The sequence below is a fragment of the Nuphar pumila genome, chromosome 12 (assembly GCF_984573655.1).
Source record: "Nuphar pumila chromosome 12, dmNupPumi1.hap1.1, whole genome shotgun sequence".
NCBI lineage: Eukaryota > Viridiplantae > Streptophyta > Magnoliopsida > Nymphaeales > Nymphaeaceae > Nuphar > Nuphar pumila.
The window spans coordinates 99,803,873-99,828,695 of NC_143260.1; the positions used below are offsets into that span (position 1 = coordinate 99,803,873).

Here is a 24,823-nt window from a genome sequence, read left to right on the forward strand (position 1 = left end):
TCAAGATTAGTTAGTTAGTTTTATATTTGTTTCTAGTTAGTTAGGTTGTTACATAGTTTGTTATTTAGTTAGTTTATTTGTTACATGTTAGTTTCTTAGTTGTTACATGTTAGTTATTTATTACAAGTTTGTTATAGGTGTTAGATTAGTTTGTTAGTCTTGTTTTCTTGATTTTTCATCAAACTAACCATAGATTTTAGCATAGTTTTCTTGGTTTTTGTTTTTGTTTTATCATTTTGTTTTGCAGGGAAGCGGTTATACGTGTGATAGGCTCTCAAAGGTGCCCCTGAAGAGCCTTCTGAGATCTCTCAAAGGTCCCCTGAAGGTCTCTAAAAGGCTCCTCAAAGTACTGATCATATTAAGATGTATGAGAAACATAAGCAATGAAGATCAAAGGGACTAAAGCTCAAGCAACTGAAGACCCTTTTTTTTCTTTTAGACTAGGGTCATTTATTTATTTTTAATTTGGGCTTATAATAAGACAATTTATTATTCTTTTTGAGCCCTCTATAAGAAGGCAATTCATTATAATAGCTACTTACTTTTACTTATTTATTTTTAAAGGTAATAAAGCTTGTCATCCTGTAGAATACAAAGTTTCTTCTCTCATTTCCTGAGTTCGACCCGGATCCCACCCTAGTGTGAGCCAATTTTTATTATTTAGTGTCTGGCTTTCACAAAATATTTTTATCAAAAGTATCTCTTTAAAAATCTATTTCATAAAACTTACACCAAACGGCAACAAGAAATGGTTATTTCGCGTTGCATTGTTCAACTTCTTGTAGTCAATGCAAACTCACCACCCTGTGGTAGTCCTTGTAGGGACACTTTCTCCTTTGTCATTAGTGGTCATAGTGAGCCCAAATTTCTTAGGAACAACCTGAGTTGGACTCACCCACTGACTATCGAAGATAGGATATATGATCCTAGCGTCTAAACACTTGATTACTTTCTTCTTAACCACCTCCTTCTTGTGGGAGTTTAACCTCCTTTGCAACTCCCTAGAGGGTTTAGCACCCTCTTCCATGATGATTAAGTGCATGCAAAAGAAGGTTAAATCATGGCTCCCTTTCTAGAACACTGTAACTATATTTTGTTTTTGGCCTTTTTCTATAATTGCTTTCTGCATTGCTCTGATTTTAGATGTACTTTGAAAAATAAAAATAGGCTAACAATAGAATTTAGCATATAGAGAATAGATGTACGAATTAGTATCTGGTGTGAGTTTTTTGAAAACCATTTTTAAAACAATATTTTTAATGAAAATCCAGGGAAAGCAAGACACCAAAAATATAAAAACCGGCTCGCACGAGTGGTGGAGTCCGGGTCGAACTCAAGGAACGAGAGATACTTCGTATTTGAACACATAATCTAAACTACTCTTTATTGCCAAAATGAAAAGAATTGATTAAATAATTAACTAACTACGAGAGTATGGCCCTACGCAGAAGGCTTAAACAATTAATTAAAGTGCCTTATTACAAACCCAATTGAATTGAATTAAATGAAATAAAAGCCTAATCTAGAAAGAAAGGCAAGTCTTCAGTGCTTGAGGCTTTTTGTCCCTTCTTGAGGTAATGTATGTGTTCTTGAACTTTGGTTTTTTTTTTAAGGGCTCGAAATTGCTTCTCTCACACGTTCAAGTGCTTCTCTGCAAAACACAAAACACAAAACACAAAACACAAAAACAAAGCAGTACGAGGAAACTAAACAAGAAATTAATAACCAATGACTAAAAATATTTAGCAAAAATGAGATTTGAATTGACTAAACTAAACTAAACATAAACTAAGCTACGAGAAAACTAATCTAACGACCTAACACTAAAAGACAAAATGTCAAAACAAATTTAACTAGCAACCAATTAACCAATTTAAAACCAGAAAATCGTGAACTAAATAGATTTCCTAATGTATGATCTAACTTAGCCTAATTGAGTATAATCCCACTAAAATTATATTCTAAAAAGAACTTAAAGAATTAACTACATGATTAAAGAAATTCATCTGCTGTAACTAATCAATAAACTATTTGCTATTGAATAATTAAAATGTGCTTAAATGGCCTAATGAGACACCAAATGTTAAACCATATTAAAATTGAATAGTTTACTAAAACAAATAAGGATTGGAGTGACTAATGCCTAAAACAAAGAACGGCTAATGCAAGACGTCAATGCAATTATAAAACACTGTAAACAGATACCTAAGTGATGAATCAAAACTAATAACATATATACTAAACCCAATAACTACTGACTTGACTTGTGACTAATGTAATGAATAAAGAAATCAATTAACGTCTACTGTTAATGAAATAAAAACAACTAATAGCTAATTCACCATTTAACTATGAAACTAATAGAAAACAGTAAACACACAGACTAACTACAACCCAGTAATAAAGAAAATGTGAAATCTAAAAGTATGTAATAACATAAAACAATATAAAACTGATGCTCTAAACTGGTAATGAAATCAATAAATAAAGACGCCGCAACACAAAGTTATATGATCCAGCTAACATCAGAGAAAATATGCAATCAGATCTATCCTATATGCAGAAAAATTAAAAAATCAAGATCTCAATGTATGCTACAGGCAATGAGGATGCAGAAAAATAGAAAGAAGGCATGCACCAACCCTATGCTACAAGGATGGGTAGAAAGAAGGACTTACCAAGGTCGGCTAGATGGGTTGAGGAAAGACTGATTAATCCTGGCTATTGCTGCACCTTCCCAATGAAGAAGCTGGAAGAACCGATGCTGGAGAATACAACAAGAAGAACAAGAAAAGGAAAAGGGAGAGGACGCAAGAGAGAGAGAGAGAGAGAGAGTCGTGCAATCCACCAGGTAAAAACGTTCTTTTTCTGCTGTATAATACTATTTATAATATTATATTAGGGTAAAACAATTTTTTTCAAAACCAGTCCAACAATCTTCAATAATTTTCAAAAGACCCACTTTAGCAAAACATGTTTTATTGTCTAAGAAGCAAACTTCGTAAAAATTACAAATTAGCTAATACAAACCTAAGCTAACTAAGCTACAATTGAGAAAATCTAAATCTAATAAAAATACTAAAACCGTAGGGAAAGCTTTGAAAACCCGATCTTCTGATAAAATTCAATTCAATGCGGTTTCTCAAAACTAACAATAAAAATGGATTTTTAGAGCGATTTTAACATGGATCATGCATAAATAATGATTAATAAAATGCAAATATTATGCATGATCAGTATCCCATGTGATAAGCAGTATAACACCTGTGAAATTTGTTTTAACTTTTAAATCAAGCGAAATTCAAGTTAAATTAGAGTTAAATTAGGTTAAATTCAAGTAAAATTTAAGAGTTTAAATTGAACTAGGACTCTAGTTAGGTCTGTTGTGAGCCGTAGATCTCGTAGGAGATCATATTTGGCGATTTCAATTATGGGTTTGTACAAAAAATACAATTTTTAAAATTGACCGGCCTCCATTTTGGGTTTTTCAACTTGGATAAGGTTCAATATTTGGTTGTTTAAAATTGATTGGACTGCATTTTAGATCTAACCCAATTAGGTTGGATATAATCCATGACATTTGGATCAATTTAGGAATCGATTGGATTAGATATGACTCAGGATTTTTGTATCTAATATCATTGGATTAAACCCATAGGGTGAGATGCTCCAAAAAATGTCATTATTCTTTTAATAAAAAATTCAGCTAATACGTACCTCACCTATTAAATCGAAGTTGACCTCAATATTTCTCATTTTAATGGCATCAAAATCAACTATCTACATGTCTAAATTGGTTTTGATTTAAGCATTTTATCATCGACTGAAGTTCATGCCTAATTATAGGTCAAAAATCAATATTTTCAGCGTCAACTAAATGTTTTTGTGAATCCATACATGTATGATTAAATCTAAGACCACCATGACGATCTACATTTTGAGGGCTTTCAAGTCGACTATTTCAACATTGAATTCTATTGAGTTTTTTGGTCTGTAGGCCTTTCGAAAGATTACCATGTCACAAGAGCCCAAACTAGGGTAAGAAGACCCCACCTTTCTTTTCTAGCTTAATTAATTTCAAAATTTAATAAGTTAGGAGCCGTAAATTATTTACTTATTTTATTAATAAAAGAAATTAATAGATATTAATCTTTTATATTAGAGATGAGACTCTTGCTTAGGTACATCTATAAATAGAGGTCCTCATGATAGGGATATGTATCTCTCCCTTCTTCTTCCACCAAGCTATTAGGAAAGTCTAGACCTCCAACCACCATGGTGAAGGTCTAATCTAGCCCAAAACAAGGTACAAGTGGAGGAAAAAGTGACAGTATTGTTACGAGAAGCGCATTTTCGGTAGGAAATCTCTACTTTTATGATGTTCGGTTTTGGGGTGCATTAGCATACCCTCTTTTTTATTTAGGGTTTGGATCTTCATGTAATTTATTTCTAGAACATCTATTGCTATTAGATATATATGAAAAAGATTTTCAAAAACCCAAAATGGCATTTTGGAAAGATCGATTTTCAGAAAACGATTTATAAAAAACTATTTTCAAAACTCCCAAAAGCAAAAATCGTGTGAATAGATAGATCTATATTTTATTTGAATGTTCAACATGAATAATGAATGTATAAATATGTTTTTGAGTATTTTTTCATAGATCTTGATGCTGTAAATATATTTCTTGCATAGATCTTGGTTAAAAATACACAAAAAATATTTTGAATAAGGTTTTGCCAAAAATGTTTTAGGGTTTTGATATTTTATGATAAAGAAAGTTAATCTGATCATATATGGTACATTAGAACATATATAGCATGATTAAACAACATGTTATTGTATAAATAATTCATGATTCTATGTTATTTTTATGTCTCTTGTGATTTTTGCATAAATGAAATTGTATTTGAGATATTTCATGAAAGTTTTATGATTTTTGGATTATATTTATTAATGTTTTAGCAAGATTAGTATAAATATAATCAAAGATGTATTGTATGATGTTGTAAATGTGTTTAAAGCATCCAAAAATCATGATTATATGAGTTTCACCATGATTCTTGTTCTTGTTTAATAGATCTTGCATGAGTTTGGATCTGAGTTATTCTATTCTTATTTTTTATTTTGAGTAGTCTTAGAAAAAAATCAATATCTCTATGAAAATAAGGTCAATAAATAAAAATAAAAATACTAGAGTATTTTATATATCCAGGACTTGAATTTAGAATCTTGTTTTATCCTGTTTGGTTCAATTTTGAGGCCAAAACGTCCATTATAACAAAACATAGATTTTATGCCCTGTCAACAGGACTATTCCGACTAAATACTTTGAAAGCTCTATATCTCGAATCAAAATAAATTGTAAAAATTTTGGATGAAAGGTAACATGAATAACAAGATTTCGTAAAAATAATTTTGTCAAAAGATGTTTCTGTAAATCTTAAGAAATTTCTCAAACCAAAATAAATTTTTGCAGTTGCAGGAACTGCCTGATATTTTTTCTGAATAAGGTTCAGTCCCAACATTTTTTTTATTTTATTACAACAAATTTTGTAATTTTGTTTATTAGACTGTGTTTCTAAGATGATGGGGCAATCCCAATAAACATGTTAAGGTTAAATTCGATTCTTATGATTTTTGGTAGGTTTTCCAAACTCGGGTTAACAAGGATCTGAACTGCATAGTATGACATGTGTTGATGTCAGGTTGTATTTTATTTTATATAACATATTTATTGATGCTTAAATAGGATATTGAACTGATATGTATGTTAACTGAATGCATTTCATTATTGATTGTATTGGGCATGCTTAAATATCAAGATTAGCTTACCTTGACTGTGTACATGCATATTGATTATATTTTTTTATTGATTTTATGATATAAACTAATCAAAAGCATGCATTGAGTGCCATGACTATTATTTCATATAAACCCTGAATATGGTTGCATGTTTGCATTAGCACTATTAACAAGGGAGTTAATTAAGAAATAAAAATTAAAATTAATTCTTTTATGACTTATTGAGAGAGTAAGCTTGGTACTTGCAGTTCTGTGAAATATTGGATTAGCACAGAAGGTTGCTTTTGTCCCCCATCCACAAGACTCGTAACTGAGAGAACTACCACGATATGTATGCGGTGTGTTAGGTAAGACTCATGAGAAAAATCTGATATATCGGGTTGCAGGAGTTGAAAACTCTCTCTATAAAATTATATTTTATCTCTAGAGTAGTCACAGTTGGGGCATCACGCAGGTTAATAAGACATAATTATTTGAAAATATAAATCTAAGTTGTACCTTCATCTAGGAGAATCTGTGTTGTACCCACAAACAAATATTAGCAAGTGAAACAAAATCGTGAATTGCATATTGATAGAACATGACATGCATCATTTAAGCAAGAAAATAATAAGTGAAGATAAAAAGCTATTCATGTAAGAAGGACTCACATCACTGAAATGGTAAGTTAATACATATTGTATATGTTCATGCATTTTGTAAATGTTTATCCATATGAATAATTTATTGTATTGACGTGAATCTTAGCATGAGTGGATGTGCATTAAATTAACTTATTATTTTAATTATTAGTATGATTTTTATATTATAGTATGTTAAGATGGGTATTACATGATTGATATATCTATGGTTGTGTTTGAATGTATTCTGATATCGTATATTTATGCAAATATGTTATTTTTTATCAGACGGTGTTGAGAAGTCTTTTTCTTTTTCGAAATTAGTTTTGAAAAAATAATTATTGTTATCAAAATACTCATTCAGTTATGATAATTGATTGTATTGTAATTCGCTCAGAATATTTAACCCAAAGAAAAAAGATTTTTCATTATTTAAAAAAAAATCTTTAAAATTTAAGGGTTAAAATTTTGAGAAGCTACAAGCAACGATTTGTTCCAAGCTCATGTTTGAATCCCTGTCACATAGGGCTTAAGAGATATCTGGTAGGCTCTGCCTAACCCCAGCTTGGCTTTAAAAACAAAAATATAGACATACGAATTAGTCCAATCTTACCCATTAATTCTACCATGGCTTGGTGGGTTGTCGCACTCTGATGACACTCTGGTTAAATATTTCGCTTGGTCGGTTTTTCTAAACATCATTGTCACAACTTGTTGGCGTGATCAATATGATTTGGTAGGTGGCATTAACCCAACTCAGTTTCAACAAACCGAGTGAGTCACGACTTGGGTCATGTTGTGCAATGGTCCAATATGACTTGCTTGAGTTGTCGTGACTGATATGATTAGCTAGGCATTAGCCAAATTGGATTTTTTTTTGGAAAAGAGGAAGGCTTTACAAAAGAAAGAGTTTTTTTTTTAGAAAACCAAAAAAGGACATTCAACATGGATGTATGGGATTCCATGCCATCATCCATGTAATGTGTGCAAGAGAAAAAAGGATGAGAGAGATCCAGGTATGCATTCATGTTTGAGAGAGAGATCAGTCATTTAAGAAAGTAAACCCTACCTTAAATATTGTTGGGTTTTCCTTTTAATGGGAATTTGCAATGCATGCATCTACCATTTAAAATAGTTATATGCATATTTAAAGTGCAACCCAAACCCAACCATATTTCTGCATGCACTATGGCTAATATAAAGCAGGAGGTGCTTTCATGGCACCATATCATTACTAATATATATATATATATATATATATATATATATATATATATATATATATATATATATATGAGAGAGAGAGCAACGTCGGACCCCGAAAAAATCAAACCCAAGTCAGACATGCAAACACACACGTACTGTATTAAAAAAGTACCTTTAGTGTTGACCGCTGTTAAAGACCATGGTGGAAAAATGACCTTTAGCAGCAGTCAACTGCAAAGATCTTTTTTTTTATTAATAACACACATACATTGCTAATCAGCGGTGCGCGCATTCGACGTAATGTCAAAATGTTTGTGAGTTTGACATTACACCATACTATATATATAATTTTGTATATTGTAGGCTGTTGAGTTTTTAATCCTCGTAAAATTTAGTCAAAATAAAAATATGATCCAAAGCTCAGTTTCTACTAAACTTAATATGTAGGTGAACATGCAATTAAAATACTACACTTTTTCACTGTAAGGTTCCTTACCTACCACGGTAGAAAATATTAACACACCGAGAGGGAGATACACACTCTTTGTTCATATGAATCTAATGTTAGATTTGATGGTACAAATATGTTTAATATGGTTTATTATACTAGAAGATTTTATCATTTCTGATATACCACAACAGTTGATTTGTCAGATGGTAAAAAATGAATAGCTCACAATGCATGAAGGTAAGTGTGGTTTAGAAACGATATAAAACATCAGTTGGAGTCAATTTTAACAAATGAAAATAGTAAAAAACACGCTAAAAATTACTCAAATGTTAAACTTTGCTTTTGAATATAAGATTTATGTAAATCAAGTATCTACCATCATGGTGGTTCAGTAATATAATAAAAGCACCAAGATTTGATTTGAGAGATGGTAAAAAATCAATGTCTGACAATGCATGAAGATATTTGTGGTTAAAAACTAGTATAAAATATCATATGAAAATAGTAAATAGAATGCACAAATGTGTGTATGTGTGCGCACAAATCCAAATTAGTGTGGGCACAAATGTGTGTACGTGGTAACACCGTCATCCCACAGTACTTTTAGTTCATCAATCAATGGCCTAAAATGTAAGATCCATGATTCTAATTTTTATGTATATTGTGTAATTATATGGGAATCGATGAATTCTTATGTTTTGGCAACTTCTAAAGTTTTGCTTATTTTGAGAACTGGGTTAATCGCATAATTTTATGTAAAAAGAGCGATTTCGGGAAATCCAGATTGAATCAACCTCTGAAACTTTTAGGGTAAGTTTGGAATAGGGCTGTAGTGATACACCCCGAATTGGTGATCCGAACGACGAGAGAACCTCATCAGTGCATGTGAATTACGAGTCTTGATTTAATTTTGGACCCGAATCTTAGAACGCTTAATTTTACGAACGAAAGACTATTTTCTCAAGAAGTATCAACCATTCTACATTAATTAAGGTTATAAAGAGAATAAAATAATTTGTTGGAATTAAATTATTATTTTAATCCATTAAATAAGTGTTTTCTTATGACTTACACGATATGCGGTTTTGGTTTTTGGATCCGGAGCACCTAGTAGATCCAAGACCCATGGGCGACTCCTATAGTGGACGTCCATGTCCTTGGTTGACCAGCTGGTCAAGGCTGACCAGCTGGATGGAAATTTTGAAAATTTCTTGCATGGATTTTATGTAGAGGCCTTCATTGGCCATGGGTCTTTCCAACACCCTCATGATGAAGCCTAGGCTCCATCATAAGGGGCGCCATTTTCAAAAGGGAGCCATGGGGCTGGCGCCCCATGGCAGGTTTGTAAAAATTTTAAAGGCTTTTGAATCCTTAAAACTATTGGGCACGTTGGGTGGCAGCCAAGGGCGCCCCCTTGTTATTTGTTGAAGTTTTAAGGCTCTAAATGAATGGCGTTTTTGAAATTCTGCAAAATCTTTTTGAAAGACCAACATGCATTGATTGTTGGGGGGCGTGGAGCTCCCCAACCCTCCATCTTGGAGGGATTACATCCCAGCCGTCCAAACCTTCATTCAACCTCTATAAAAACTTTAGAAAAAAAAATGGGCCCCTCTCTAGTGGGCGATTTTTCCTATCTCTCTCTCTCTCTCTCCCAAACTTCTTCTTTTCTCTCAAGTTTCCTCACTCCAACCGCGGGCTCTCTTGGGCGTGAGAAGCTGCAACACCTCAACCTTCTTTCATCTTCTTCAATAGCAAAGGTGAAGACTCACCTTAATCCTATGATTTCGGATTGACATGAAGCCAATGACGCTATGCATCAATGCATGCAAGCCCAAGAAGGTGGATTAGTCTAAATGATGTTGTTTTCTTTTTTTAAAATCTTGAATCACCATGGTTTCTGCATCAATACCTTGCTGCATGAAATTGCATTCTATTCCTTTTTATTTTTTTTATAATCTTGTTTCAGTTTAATCATCTTCTATGCTTAGTTGTTGTTTACCTTTCTAATACAATGTTGTTACTATTCTCCTTTCTGCCAGTGTGTTCATGGACCTTGCGATATCTCTGGGTGTGCTGGACCGAGCCGAGCTCGTCCAGCCTACACTGGGTCTGTCTGATGGTCTATTGAGGTGCTGGAACGTCAGCTGGTGCGTTCCAGCCACTGGCATTTTTTTCCTTCCCTTGTTGCTCTCTTCTTGAAGTGTTGGGCTCGACCCAGTCCCAACACATTGGGATTGCTGTTGCAGCCCTACCTTTGGGCTTGGGTCACGTCGTGACCAGCCTTGCTTGAGAGTGGAACCCCTAGGCAATTCCAACAACAAGGTGACGCCGGTTTCTTATTTATTTTTTTTTTTGTTATTTTCGACCCTCATTGGTTTTCGATTGAGTCCATTCATTTGGCGCACCAGAGCACCACATGGTCTAACCAACCAGGTAAGCCCAGTTGTTCAAGGCCAGACCCCTTTGGGTTGGCTGTTCAGCCCCTTTGGACCTCTGATCGTGAGTTGGGAGTGGCGCAAGGTCTGGTCCAGTGGACCAGACCCTCCAACCAGCATGCTCACCAGACATTAGAGCTGAGCCTCGTTCGGATGACCTGTGTACGCGCGTAGCACTTAGGCGCCCAGCTTACGTAACTTAATACTTATTTGCTATTTTCCTTTTTTGTGCCTAGACCATCCGATTATACCTTTGTTCTTCCTTATTTTGGTTGGGTTTTCGACTAGGCTAGGTGCCGGTCTGAACCCTGGATTCAGACCGGCACCATAGCTTGGACTGGACCGGCCGTGGCATGAGCATAGCCCAGCTGTTACCCTCCTCGGCTGGAGCCGGGTGCGCACCACCTGGGTGCTGAGCACTCGTGGTACCCTGTGAGTACCTTGTGGGCGCAGGTCTGAACCATGGTTCAGACCTAAACCCAATGGCAGCCCAGCTAGCGCCTAGTGCTAGTCGCGGCTCATGCATATTGGAGTCGGGTGCCAACTGCTTAAGGCTTAACATTTCCGGGCCTCTCTTTCAGCAGAGCCCCTTTGGGCTTTGGCCTGAACCGAAGGGTTCAGACCTTAGCATGTCGTGACTGCAGTCTGGTCCTATGGACCAGACACCTCAGTCGACCTTAGTCCCCTTGCACATGATAACGGGTTGCCCTTGTCGAGGCTTGAGTCAGCACCAATCGAACCCCCTTAGCAGGTATGGCCCAATCCATGCGTTGGACCAGACCTTGATGGTAGGCACGACAGCCTGGTCCATAGGACCAGACCATCCTATTAGTTAGAGATGGTTGGCGGCAAGTGTGTGGAACTTCGTATTGACACACTTGCAACCCGTATGCTATTAGTGTGGTTGTTAACACTCTACCCCATTAAAAACCCAGTCCGTGGCTACTTCAAGTTGAACCACAGTCGTTTCAACTAGTGATTGCTTTGCCCTCACCCTCCGTGCACTCAGTTAGGGTTTTGGCATAATTACTCATGCCTCAGGTTTTAAAGAATTCGATATGTATATGTGTGTGTATATATATATATATATATGCCAGTGTATATACATATATAGACATGTATTTTGGGTGCGAATGAGTATGGGTATATGTACATATACGTATATATATGTATACATGTAAGGTCGTATCTTATTTCGTGCAATGACATGGGAAACGTATGTAAATACGCATACACATAGGTATAGCTAAGTATACACCTACTTGTCAAATACTCAAATGATTACTTGATATGACCGTATGGACACGCGACACTCCGGTGTTCCGTCCTTGTGTTTTCCTTAGTTGTTTCCACTTTCTGATCTAGGTAGGAGTTGCATATTGTGGCCCTGCGTTCATTTTGGCAACAGTTTGTTGCGGGTCTGCGGGCGCGGCACCCCGAACCGTGGCAATGCCAATGTAATACCCATCAAATGGATTATTCCAATATCACCTTCAACACGTAAGTGTGTCATATTGCGTAAGGAAGATCCTTATGCCGTGAGTTACGTACAATGCTTAGTTAAAGAACCCCGACGAACACTATTGCAAATCCACATATTTGGAAGCTTCATTGAATTACAAGTGTAGTTGAAATATTCTTGCTTCGGGTCCGCAGGTGCGACACCCCATACCTTGGAAATAGCTAATGTTGTTCCCATAAGATGGAATTTTAGATGAATTCAATTTCGAACCCTTGAGTATGAAAATGTTGATGAATGCAATCATAACACTGAAGTATTCAATATAGTGCAGTTTAATATCATGTAATGCCTCTGTTGTTTATACTTGTGCAAATAATAGAAACATGTGATATTCCTTCACTTTGCACTTAGCACATCCTGACACTGTTATTGAGTAGTGTGTACCCTGAGGAGGTACATCATTGAGGCATTGGTGACGCATTAGGTGCACTTACCTTATGTAATGAAGAGAAAGAAAATTGAACACCATAGGGTATGAATATTGAAATGTTTTGTTGTAGGCTCAGTTGGAGTCTTCAGGCAGTGGCCCTTGTGTTGTGTGGACTCTTGTGTGATATATCCTAAAACAGAAAATAATAATAATATAGTGTTTTGACTGCTTTCACGAGCGGTGTGCTCCGTTGGCCGTGTGAGGTTGAGCACATTGATGGGCAGGCCAAGTCCTCGTTTTGCGTACCCTGTGGGGACCATGAGGCAGATTCCTCGTTGTGAGGTATGATTGAACATGAGCCTTAAGAAAGATAAACTTGCTTCGCCCCATTCACAAAATGGTTCACCTTGGGAGAGGGTAGATGGTACAACTCTGAGTGACTTGTCGTTACTACGATACGTGTTTGACAGAAGTTGTAGCGTCCTTGGGCCTCCAGTCACTCAGAGTCAGGGAGGTCGAGGTTGCCTTCTTAGGACCTCACTACTGCAGTAGTATGGATTGAAATCCTTGCCTATGCAAGTGTTTTCTCCTAGTCGTGTGCTGCTCGCATGAGGTTGACTCGGTCTGTAGCTTTCCCGGTTACCACACTAGACAATTAATAACAGACGTCGGGTGCATGTCTCACAGAATGCGAGGTTTCCTTCGCGTACCCGAAGGAGTAATCAGAAGAACTTAAATACTAATCAATCAACTGACTTACTGTAGTTGCTACTTCCCTTGTGCTGTGGACTTTACTCTAGTTGCTTTACTTGCTTCAGTTGTTACTTGGTTACTTTGCTGCTCAGTACTTATTATAGTTGTTACTACCTTGAGCACTTGCTTTACAATTATTGTTGTTTCCTTAGTTATTCGTTGCTCAGCTAGTTGCTTTAGCCACATGCTTTCTCTGTTGTTATAGCTTGTTGACTAGTACTTGTCACCTTACTCCTACCCGACACAGGCACTTACACTTGTTAGCTTTCCCGCTTTCCATGTGCACATGACACACACACACACACATACACACACACACACACACACACACACACACATATATATATATATATATATATATATATATATATATATATATATATATATATATATATATATATATATATATATATGTGTGTGTGTGTGTGTGTGTGTGGTTGTTTCTTCACCACCTCGCAAGAGGACTGACCCCGTTTTATGGGGATGTAGGTGACAAACAAGTGTAGTGAGGATGCGGTGATACACGGTGAAGGCTTGGAGGACCCACACACTTGACTGCAGTTCCTGTACCTGGTGGTTTTTGGGTTTTGGTTGTTGTTGGGATAAATTCCCAGTTTTGTATCTTTTGTACTTACATTTGTAAACTCTTTAAACTGTTGGGTGTTTCCCCTTTTTACTTCACCGTTACACTTTTGTGCTCACCGTTGGTTACACTGTTTCCACTTGTTGCACTTATCTGTGGTGGCCGCTCAGACTTGCGGCTTTGTTATTTTTTTTTTCACATATGCTTTCCGTTGATTTTTCACTTAAACCCTTTCAAAAAAAAAAATCCTAGAAATTCCAAGCTTTCCAAAGTCGGGGTTTGGGGCGCCACATAAAATATACATCAAGATTTTAGCCAGATGAGGTCGGACCAGAGATTAATAGAGATAAGAAAAGATTTGGACGCTTCATACACAAGTTTGGTGGAAGGTTGTATGGAGTTACAAATACTGACTAGTATGAGTATGGAGTTGATCTACCCTCAAATGGATTAAATCTATCTGTATATAGGCCAAGTCTAACATTTCTCACATCCATTGCAAAGTTCTGATGAGTATGATCAAAGTGCTTCCAAGTTTCTGCGTCAACAGGATGCGTGATCTTGTCTTCATCATGTCAAACTTTATTTGTATGTCATCTCATGTGTTTAGCTGTCCTTGAAGACATATATAATCGTTGCAATCTAAGAGTGATAGGAAAGTAGCAGAGCGACTTGTATGAAACTTCTTTTGATCTCGTGCTACCATTGCCTCTTGTCTTTGGCTTGAACCGAGGATGCCCACATGACAGGCATGATATGTTGGTTTCCTGATCCTTGAAATACAACATACAGTGATTGGGACAAGCATCTATCTTTTTATACCTCATACCTAGAGCGTAGACCATAACCTTCACACGATAGAAATTTTGTGGCAATTTCTCATCTTTGGGCAACATACTCTTTACAATCATACACAAATGGTCAAAACATGATTGACTCAAATTATACTCGGACTTCAAATTCATTAGTTGAAGAACTGCAGACAAGATAGTGTGACTCTCGCAACCGTTATAAAGTGGCTCATCAGTATCTTTAAGTAAATCATAAAATTTACTAGCTGCATCGTTTGGTGATTCTTCATCAATTGCAGTTGTTACATTACTAGGACCCATAACAGAACTAAGTTCTATTCTTGCGGCATCAAATATCAAATCCATATATGGATTATTGTGCACCGCATTTACTCGTGCATCAAAATTGTTTCTAAATTCTTCACCATGAAACGTTCAATTCTGATAATCGCTCACAAAACCCTTCATGTATATGTGATGTCTAATGCCATGAGGTTCTACAAATCGATTGTTCTTACAAATCTTGCAAGGACACCTAATCCGACCTGTAGGATCCACTGTACTGACACTTGCCGTTGCAAATTCAATAAAACTTTCAATATCATCTATATATTCGTGCGATAACTCATTGTCAACTATCCTATGGTACATCCATTCACGGTTTACAGTCATTTTGTTATATGATGTTACGAATAGTATCCTAACCAGTTAAAAGAGAATCATCAGAATGTTATGATAAAGAAAATATCAAATTTATCATGCAATATATGATGACATACAATCACAAGAATTATGATGCATGCATTGATAACTTAATATTTTCATGTGCAAACTATTCATAGCACGATACATTCATTTGAAGTATGCTTTCATTATACAATTTCACATGTAAGTCATAATCAAATTGAAAGTAATTACATGCAAGCATGGATACAATCACATCAAACATTGCAATACATCAAAAACATTTATATCAAAAAAATGTTAAATATGTACCTGCAACAAACACAATCCAATATCCCGTTAACTAATACCATGCCTAGCATGGAATCCGTACTCTAAAAATAAGAACACTTTTATTCTCATACATTAAAATCATGCTCAGCATGATCTCCAAACTCCAACAAAGCAGTCCTAGATATCAACAACTAAGTGAGTGTGTGAACAGTAAAGTGTTGCATCCAATAAATTAAATAACATGTGATGTGCTTGCATCACTTACTCACCACGGGTATTTACCCGATTTGCATTGTTTTTGTCACTTACTTACCACAAGTGGCGGGGCACAAGTGAGATCCGTTGAGAAATCTGCAAAAGACACTATGTTAAAATGAATCACCCTTTATTGAAAGGAAAAAAATTAGAATAAATATCGAAGTCAGACGGGATTTCGGCGAGGCGGAATGCCTCCCGGGCGTCAACCACCTCTCCGTTTGGCCCGACTACCCTCGAGTTCGGCCGGCCAATCAGTAGGCCAGTGATGTACGACAGCAGCACGAGGTCTCTAGAGGCAATGATCGTCCCCCAAAGCGGCAGGCATGGGGTGATGTCATGGTTTAGGAACCCATCGATCGCCAGGCGCCACCCGGCCCATCGCTCCCCTGTCGAAAAAAAAAAGAGGCAGGAGGGGCGACCCTCTGCCAAAAAAAAATGAGGCAGGGTCGCCCCCCTCCCCCCTGTCGAAAAAGCAGGGGGGGTGACCCCCTGCTCGAATAAAAAAATGAGGGAGGGGGGCGACCCCTTGCCAGAAAAAACAAATGAGGCAGGGTTCGCCCCCCCCCCCCGTGCCGAAAAAAAAAGAGGCATGGGAGTGACCCCCTGCCCGAATAAAAAAATGAGGCAGGGGGTCTACCTCCTACCAGAAAAAAAAATGAGGCAGGGGGTCGCCCCCTTGTCGGAAAAAAAAAGTGGCAGGGGGGTGACCCCTTGCCTGAATAAAACAACGAGGCAGGGGGGTCGCCCCCCTGCCGAAAAAAATAAAACGCGATAGAGCAGGGGGGTCGCCCCCTTGCCGAAAAAAACAAATGAGGCACGGGGGCGACCCCCAGCAGGAAAACAGGGGGCGACCCCCTGCCCGAATAAAACAACAAGGCAGGGGGGTTGCCCCCCTACCCAAAAAAATAAACGAGGCATGGGGGGCGACGCCCTGCCGAAAAAAAATAAAAGGTGCAGGCGCCCCCCCTGTCGAAAAAAAATAAAGAGGGATTTACCTGGTAGACATCGGGTGGTGGGCGGGGGCCAGCGGTGTAACACCCCATTTAATTTTTAATGAAAATTCTAATTTTTTTTTTTTTAACATTTAACTAGATAAATGAGGAGCTACCATGAACTTCAATCTTACTCCATCATAACAAAGTTTATTACATCAAGTTCAAATATCCAGAAACATTAAACAGAAAAGTAGTAGTGCCATGATCGCCTGACGATGCCGCCGCCCTCACTCTGATTGTGCATTTATGTCTTCACCTGAAAGCAATAAACCATAAAGGAATCAGACTACCACTGTCTGAGTAAGTGATACAGTCCAAAATACATATGTGCAGTGTCATGTGAACAAGTATGTATGAGTTATGATTTAACCGAAATTTAGTATTTATGTAACCATGCTTTTCTTTTTTTTTTAAGTCTATCATGTCTAATGTGGTTGCTGAGTGAGAACTTCTATGATTTTAACTTCCCATGTATTGTTCTACTAGACCCCTATCGGTCACATTAGTTATCACCACTTTTATTGGTTTGAATTTTTTTTTTTAGTTCATACTTACCCTGTGGGTACGCACAGGCATTCGACATCGTAGCGGACCGAGATTTATACGGGGGTTCATATGACCCGTATAACTAGCCGTACGGATACCCAAAAGGGGCACGATGCTCGACCGAGAGAGATCCCCAATTGGCAAGAACTAGCATTGGATGCACCCATAACTCTTCTGCAGAAGACTCGGACCCACCACCTAGGACTCACTGGTGGTCCTGGTCCCCTAACTCCGAGGACTGGGGACCGGGTGAGACGCCTCGCTCTCACAATACAAGTATGTCCCACGGAGTGTGTACCACCCGCCCTCTCTAAGGTGGACCATGGGTCTGGTAACATACACTGCGATCCAGTGTACCCAGAGCCCGGGAATCCAGTAACATACACCGCCATGGTGTACCCAGACACCCAATGAGATACCAGTAACATATACCCTTTTATTATTTTTTTTTTCAGTATACCCAGTTCTCACCTTAATTGTCTTCCTTTAGTTTCTCCTTCATTATATGTCTGGCTAACCCCACGAAGACTTATTTTGCCAGGTACTTCACCCGATTCACCTGTCTCACTTGACATGTACCTAAATTTTCGATTTATCCCACCCACGAGCCGTGCGCGATTGCCTCTTTCGGGTGAGCGAGCACTTTGTCCTCTTTCATAGTCAATTATCATGAAGACCCATAACCACAAATACATGGTTTGGGTAAAAAGGACCAGTTATACAATAAAAGAAAAATCGGGGTGTCCATGTATAAAAACATGTAGGGTAAATATTTGATACTAATGAAGGCCCGGACTATTATCACTCATTTTTATTATTGTTTTTTTTTTCATACTATTATTATTCACCTTTTTCACACATTTTAGAATTTTCTGTAGATCTGACCCTATGGTTGTGATTTACAACATTTGTTTAGAAGAAACTGGATCTTGTGTCATATAAGCAGGTGTTTCGTGGGCTTTAATACATTGAAGAAAGAGAAAAAAAAATACCATTCAAGTTTTAATCCTCAATAAACTATATCTAAGATATCTATGTGATCATTGAAATGATCCCAGTTGCTCCTATGATTTGGAAATCTAATTCAGTCCTTCATAAGTACCACATAAGCGTAAGCAGGATGCATTGTAAGAGGACAGCTTATCACAAAATTCCAAGAGGCCATTGTCAGACGCACATTGCATAATGTAAAGATGCACCATATAAGAATGTAAATATCAAGAGTCGTTCTCAGGTACCATTAGAACAAAAAAATTTAGATGATAAGAGTCATATCAAAGTTACTACGGTTGTATGGGCTTTGTTCATCCGGCAATTCCAGCAAGAGTATTCAAAGCCATGGAAGTTTGGTAGAAGGGATAATATATTTCCATTCATTTTTTTTTCTTTTGAGTTCAGCAAATAGCTGCAGACCTTAACACTCTTCTTTTCTCCCACGGTGGTCACTAAAATTTCAGACAATATTCATAGGAAAGCAGCCTGATCGATGCTCTTTTATGGAAAAAAAAAACTCGATACAACCATGTAGTGGATGGGTATTAAAAAAAAACCATCAACACAATATGAAAAATGTCATGATCAGTTAATTTCATTGCCCCTGTAACATGATATCCAATAACTACAAAACTATTGGATGCTAAATTACTACATTTTCTGTATAACACGCATGTCCTATTGTTATACGTTTTTTTTTTTTTTCTTCACGTTGTTGAGTGTTTTCTAATCCTATACCACTACTTTGTTTCAGCAGGTTACGGAGATAACAACAACAACTATTTTCCTTGTATACTAGTCTCAATATCCGATTTCAACAAACACGCACATACCTATTTCATGGAAATACCCATAAGTAGCTAGGAACAATACACCTACCTCTTTGAAGAAAAAAAATCCACAAAATCGACTGGAGGTTAACCATTTGCTCCTTTCACCCACTGGCCTGCGCCCTGTCACGGATGGTTCCAGCACCACGGAACACCAATAGCTCGACTGTGTTTTTTTTTTTTTTTTTGAAAGATAGGTGAGGGTTATACAGAAATTCGGTGGGAGAAGAGGAAAGGCTTTTCCTTCTCCCCCGTTTTTGTAAAGCCTCCATCCAAAAACGTTTTCTTTTCCTTTTCTTGAAACTGAATTCATTAGTGTAGGCATAACTCTTCTTTTCCTTCTAAAAAAAAACGTGAAGTCTTTTCACCTACCTCACCTTGAACCACTCCCTTCCCAAATAAAAATAATGTGGGAAGGGAGTCTTCCCAAAATATCTGGTGGAGTTTCCAAATCTGGGTGACCGTTCAGCCCTCTTTTCTATTAAGCAAACTCCTTTCCCTTTTTAATGTCCTCTTTATTGAGGAGTTATGGTAAACCATTTTGGATTCCCAACCGTTTGAAAAAAAAAAATTCTCTCAAAAATAACTTGACGCCCAAAGGGGGATTTGAACCGAGGTTCTCCTCCCTTAGAGGCCACCAACCTCACCAGTGCCCATTTATTTCTTGGTTGCACTTCTCTGCGACTAAAACTTCCTTATCCTTTTTCTTTTCTGCTCTTTTGTTTTTTTTTTTCTTTTCGTTTTAGTCAAAATACTCAAAAAAAAAAGATGTTTTTACTAATCTCTTCTGTATACAAGGCTTCAAACTTAGGACGTCCTTCCCTATGGCCGTGCACTCCCCCATAATGCTATTACTTTTCTTGTTGTCTTGCTCCTTCTTTTAAGCATATCCCTTGGTTTGTAGCGCTCTTACCCGAACTTGAAGTTTATTGCCTAGAATGTATGAATCGCATTGTTATGGTATTCAAAAAAAAAAAATCGAAAACCTCTATTCTTCATTTATTTATTTATTAAAAAGGCTTGAATTTTACAGGGTTTTACATCCTTTCCCCCTAAAACAAATTTCGTCCGCGAAATTCGTTACAAGTCAGACACAAATAAATCAGGATACTTCTCTTTCATTGCTTCTTCGGGCTCCCAGGTACATTCTTCGAGCCCATGGTGTTGCCATCGAACCTTAATTAATGTGACGGTCTTATTTCTCATCACTCTTTCGCGACGATCTACGATTTCCACAGGTCGTTCCTCCATCGTCAAGTCCTCTTGTACTTGCAGATCATCGAATTGTATCACATGGGAGGAATCGGGTACATACTTTCGTAGCATCGATATGTGGAATACATTGTGAATGTTTGCGAATTGAGAAGGTAATTCCACTCGGTATGCCGTTTCGTCGATCCTCTCTAATATGTTGAATGGCCCTACGTATCGAGGACTAAGCTTTCCCTTCTTACCAAACCGAAAAACACTCTTGGTTGGCGATACTTTCACAAACACTAGGTCTCCCATTTCGAACGCTAGCTCTCTACGTCGTTGATCCGCGTAACTCTTTTGTCGGCTTTGAGCAGCACGCAGTCTATTCTGGATCTTTTGGATTTGTTCTGTATAATGTTGGAGTATTATAGGGGATTCAATTGTTCTTTCTCCCACCTCATTCCAATGTACTGGCGATCTACAAGGTCGCCCATACAGAGCTTCAAACGGTGCCATTCTGATGCTTGCATGGTAACTATTGTTGTATGCGAACTCTGCTAGCACCACGTGAGTATCCCACTCACCTTTCCAATCCAACATGCAAGCCCTCAACATATCTTCCAATGTTTGTATGGTCCTTTCTGATTGTCCGTCAGTCTGGGGGTGAAAAGCTGTACTAAACTTTAATTTGGTACCCAGCGTAGACTGAAGTTGTCGCCACAATCGAGAAGTGAATCGAGGATCTCGATCGGAAATAATGGAGATTGGTACTCCATGCAATCTGACTATCTCTTGAATGTACAACTCCGTCAAGCTTTCCAATGATTGACCCTTCCTCATCGGCAGAAAATGCGCCGATTTGGTTAGTCTATCGACGATGACCCAAATGGCATCATGTTTTCTCCGTGTACGGGGTAATCCCATTATGAAGTCCATGGTTATGTTTTCCCACTTCCATTGAGGAATTTTCATCAATTGCATCATACCTCCGGGTCTCTGATGTTCGATCTTGACTTGTTGGCAAGTCAAGCATTTCGCGACGTACCTAGCGATATCGCGCTTCATTCCATTCCACCAATATCCGCGTTGTAGATCCTTGAACATCTTTGTACTTCCCGGATGAATGGTGTACTTGCTTTTGTGGGCTTCACCTAGTAGTTCTTCTCTTAACTCCGAGTCACTGGGAATCCATAGTCTTTCCCGCATCCATATGCTTCCATCTTCTTCTCACCTGAATTCATTATCTTCTTGTTGAGCCCGTGTCTCCATCTTTCCATACTGAGGATCTTCCTTCTGTTTCGCTATCACCTTCTCTTTGAATTCTGGTTGTATAGTGAGATTATTCACTTTTATTATGCTGGAGCTTGTTGTGAATGGACTCCATTCTGCAAAGTTTTCTATCAACTTCCATTCTATATTTATTAAACTGGCCAACCCACTGCCCGACTTTCGACTAAGAGCATCAGCTACGACGTTCGCTTTCCCTGGATGGTAGGAAAGGGTGAACTCATAATCCTTTATGAATTCGAGCCATCTCCTTTGTCTCATATTTAATTCTTTTTGTGAAAACAAATATTTTAAACTTTTATGATCTGTAAATATCTCGAATTGCTCACCATATAGGTAATGCCTCCATACTTTAAGAGCGAACACCACTGCTGCTAACTCCAGGTCATGTGTGGGATAATTCCTTTCATGGGTCTTCAACTGCCTTGACGCATATGCTATGACCTTGTCATGTTGCATTAATACACAGCCCAATCCAGTACCCGAAGCGTCAGTGTATACCACAAATCCACTGCTTCCCGAGGGTAACGCCAGCACAGGGGCTGTAGTCAGTTTTGTCTTGAGGGTCTGAAAACTCTCTTCACATTTTTCGCTCCAAACGAACTTCACACCTTTTCGTAAGAGCTTCGTCATTGGCATCGCAATTCTGGAGAAATCTTGAATGAACCGTCTATAATATCCTGCCAACCCGAGAAAACTTCTGATCTCGCTAACATTCTTTGGTGGAGCCCAATTAGTTACAGCCTCCACCTTTGCTGGGTCCACCGAAACACCCTCCTTGGAGATAACGTGTCCAAGGAACATAACTTGATCGAGCCAAAACTCGCACTTTGAAAATTTGGCATACAACTGGTGTTCTCGTAGAGTCTCCAGTACGGTCCTTAAATGCTCTCGATGTTCATCTACACTCTCTGAGTATATCAATATGTCGTCAATGAACACAATGACAAAAGTGTCTAAGTATGGCCTAAAGACTCGATTCATCAAGTCCATGAAGGCGGCCGGGGCATTCGTGAGTCCAAAAGGCATCACAACAAATTCATAGTGGCCGTACCTAGTGCGGAAAGTCGACTTTGGGATGTCTTCATCTTTGATTCTCAACTGATGATAGCCAGATCTCAAGTCGATCTTTGAGAAGACTTTAGCATTCCTTAATTGATCAAATAGATCTTCAATGCGAGGTAATGGATATTTGTTTTTCACCGTCGCCTGATTGAGCATCCTGTAATCGATACAGAGTCTCATGGATCCATCCTTCTTTTTCACGAACAACACTAGCGCTCCCCATGGTGATATGCTTGGTCTTACAAACCCACGATCCATCAGCTCTTGAAGTTGCTTCTTTAGTTCTTCCAATTCGGCTGGCGCCATTCGATAAGGTGCTCTGGAGATTGGCTTAGTACCTGGTACCACATCAATTCCAAATTCCACCTCCCGAGGTGGAGGTATCTCTGGTAACTCATCCGGAAATACATCGGAAAAGTCTCTGACGATATCCAGATCTTGGATCTTGACCTTAACTTCACCTCCAATCATATTCACTAGGAAGGCAGTATCTCCCCTCTGGACATACTTATTCGCTTTTAAGGCCGATATCATCCTCTGCTTTATAATTGGTCTCGAAAGGCGAAACCCAACTTCTGGTTCATTCAGTCGGGATATGATCACTCTACCTTCTCTACACAAGATTCTGGCATAGTGTTCATACAACCAATCCATACCTAGTATGACATCATATTCTGTCATATCGAGTAGGATTAGGTTTGCAAGCAGTGTTTGTTCTCCTAACACGACTTGTATGTTTGGCATGTAATTTACACATGGTTCATTAAATCCGATGGGATTATAAACTACTAATCCATGCTTCAATGATTCGGTGGGTGCCCTAAGTTGTTTAGCAAAATTAACAGATATGAAAGAATGTGTTGCTCCACAATCAAAGAGTACTAAAGCGGCTTGTCCAGATATGAGAACTATACCTTGGACCAAATCGCCCTTCTGAAGTTCTTCTGCCGAGGTTGCATAAACTCTCCCGACCATCTTCTTCTGATTTGCTTGCTGAGATGGCGGTGCTTGCTGCTGTGATTGAGGTTGTTGACCTCCACTTGCCCTTTTTGCATCATCTACCTGTTTCTTGCGGCACTCCCTGATATAGTGCCCCAGTTTTCCACAATAAAGGCAACCGCCCGTCTCTCGAGGGCATTGTTGTCTCGGATGGAAACGGTTGCACTTCTGACATCGCTGGTCTTGGGTCTGAACTGTTTTATTTTCTCCATAATGCCTTGGTTTCTTAGCGTTGGGGTGGAACTTCTTTCCACTGAACCTCTTCTTGAATTCTGGCTTTTGCACTCCGGGGCGATTCTTCTGGAACTTCTGCCCTTCCTTCCAATCATCCTCAAGCAAGGTAGCAACCTGGGTTGGTGACATTCACCAATATAGTTTAGGATTTTTTTTTATTATTATTATTATTTTTTTTTAAACATAATAGTTGTTTTTACCTGAATAGCCTCATCGAGGGTTTTTGGCCCTCGTGTATACAGGCGATTTCTGAGTCCTGCTTTCAGTCCTCGGGCAAATTTCATTGCTCGGTCTTCGTCTGTCGTGTATACATTGGGACAATAACGCTCTAGGCTGTGAAACCTCGTGATGTATTCCGCCAACGTCTTTTCTCCTTGTTGCAGGTCGAGAAATTCCTGCATCTTCTTGGTTCTCTCGTGTTTCGGAAAGTAGGTGTTGTTGAACACTTCCACAAACTGCGGCCATGTCACGGGTCCATTCTGAAACTTCACTGCATGAGTGGTTTCCCACCACTTCTCTGCATGTTCCTTCAGGCGATATGTGCCAAAATCTACCTGTCGTTCGGCCGGAACTTCCAACACTCGAAAAATCCTCTCTATTTCTCGCACCCAGGACTCCGCTGCTTCAGGATCGGTCTTTCCTACAAACGCAGGTGGATCCATATCCATGAATTTCTTGTACGACATGGTCCCGATTGCATTCGATTTGTCCTGGGCCACTTGTTGTAAGTTAGTGCCCATTTGTTGCATTGTCGTGGCCTGTTGGCCGACCACTCCCGCCAAGTTTTGTAGAGTCTCCAAAATATCGTTGCACCTATTAGCCCACGCCATCTAATTGGCATTGACATGTAAAAAAAATTAATAACGTTATAGTCGTTCTATATCTTGGTGATTAACAGATACAAGAATAATGTTAACTATGACTAAAC

General features: G+C 38.3%; 1 protein-coding gene across 1 annotated transcript; it reads right to left on the minus strand.

Annotated features, from left to right (window-relative positions):
- Nucleotides 1–274: 274 nt before the first annotated feature.
- Nucleotides 275–24,581, minus strand: LOC149821303 (uncharacterized). Its single transcript, XM_089981931.1, has 6 exons — nt 24,096–24,581; nt 22,573–24,009; nt 21,927–22,506; nt 21,542–21,794; nt 1,636–1,651; nt 275–349 (listed from the first exon to the last, which is right to left on the minus strand). The coding sequence occupies exons 1-6, from the start codon at nt 24,579–24,581 to the stop codon at nt 275–277; spliced, it is 2,847 nt and encodes a 948-aa protein (XP_089838057.1).
- Between the last annotated feature and the right edge of the window lie 242 nt (nt 24,582–24,823).

Coding starts and splice junctions, on each gene's coding strand:
- LOC149821303 (XM_089981931.1), bottom strand. CDS start 24,581: ATGTCGTACAAGAAATTCATGGATATGGATCCACCTGCGTTTGTAGGA. Junction 24,010..24,095: donor CCCTCGATGAGGCTATTCAG/GTAAAAACAACT, acceptor TCACCAACCCAG/GTTGCTACCTTGCTTGAGGA. Junction 21,795..21,926: donor ATGGAGGCATTACCTATATG/GTGAGCAATTCG, acceptor CCTACCATCCAG/GGAAAGCGAACGTCGTAGCT.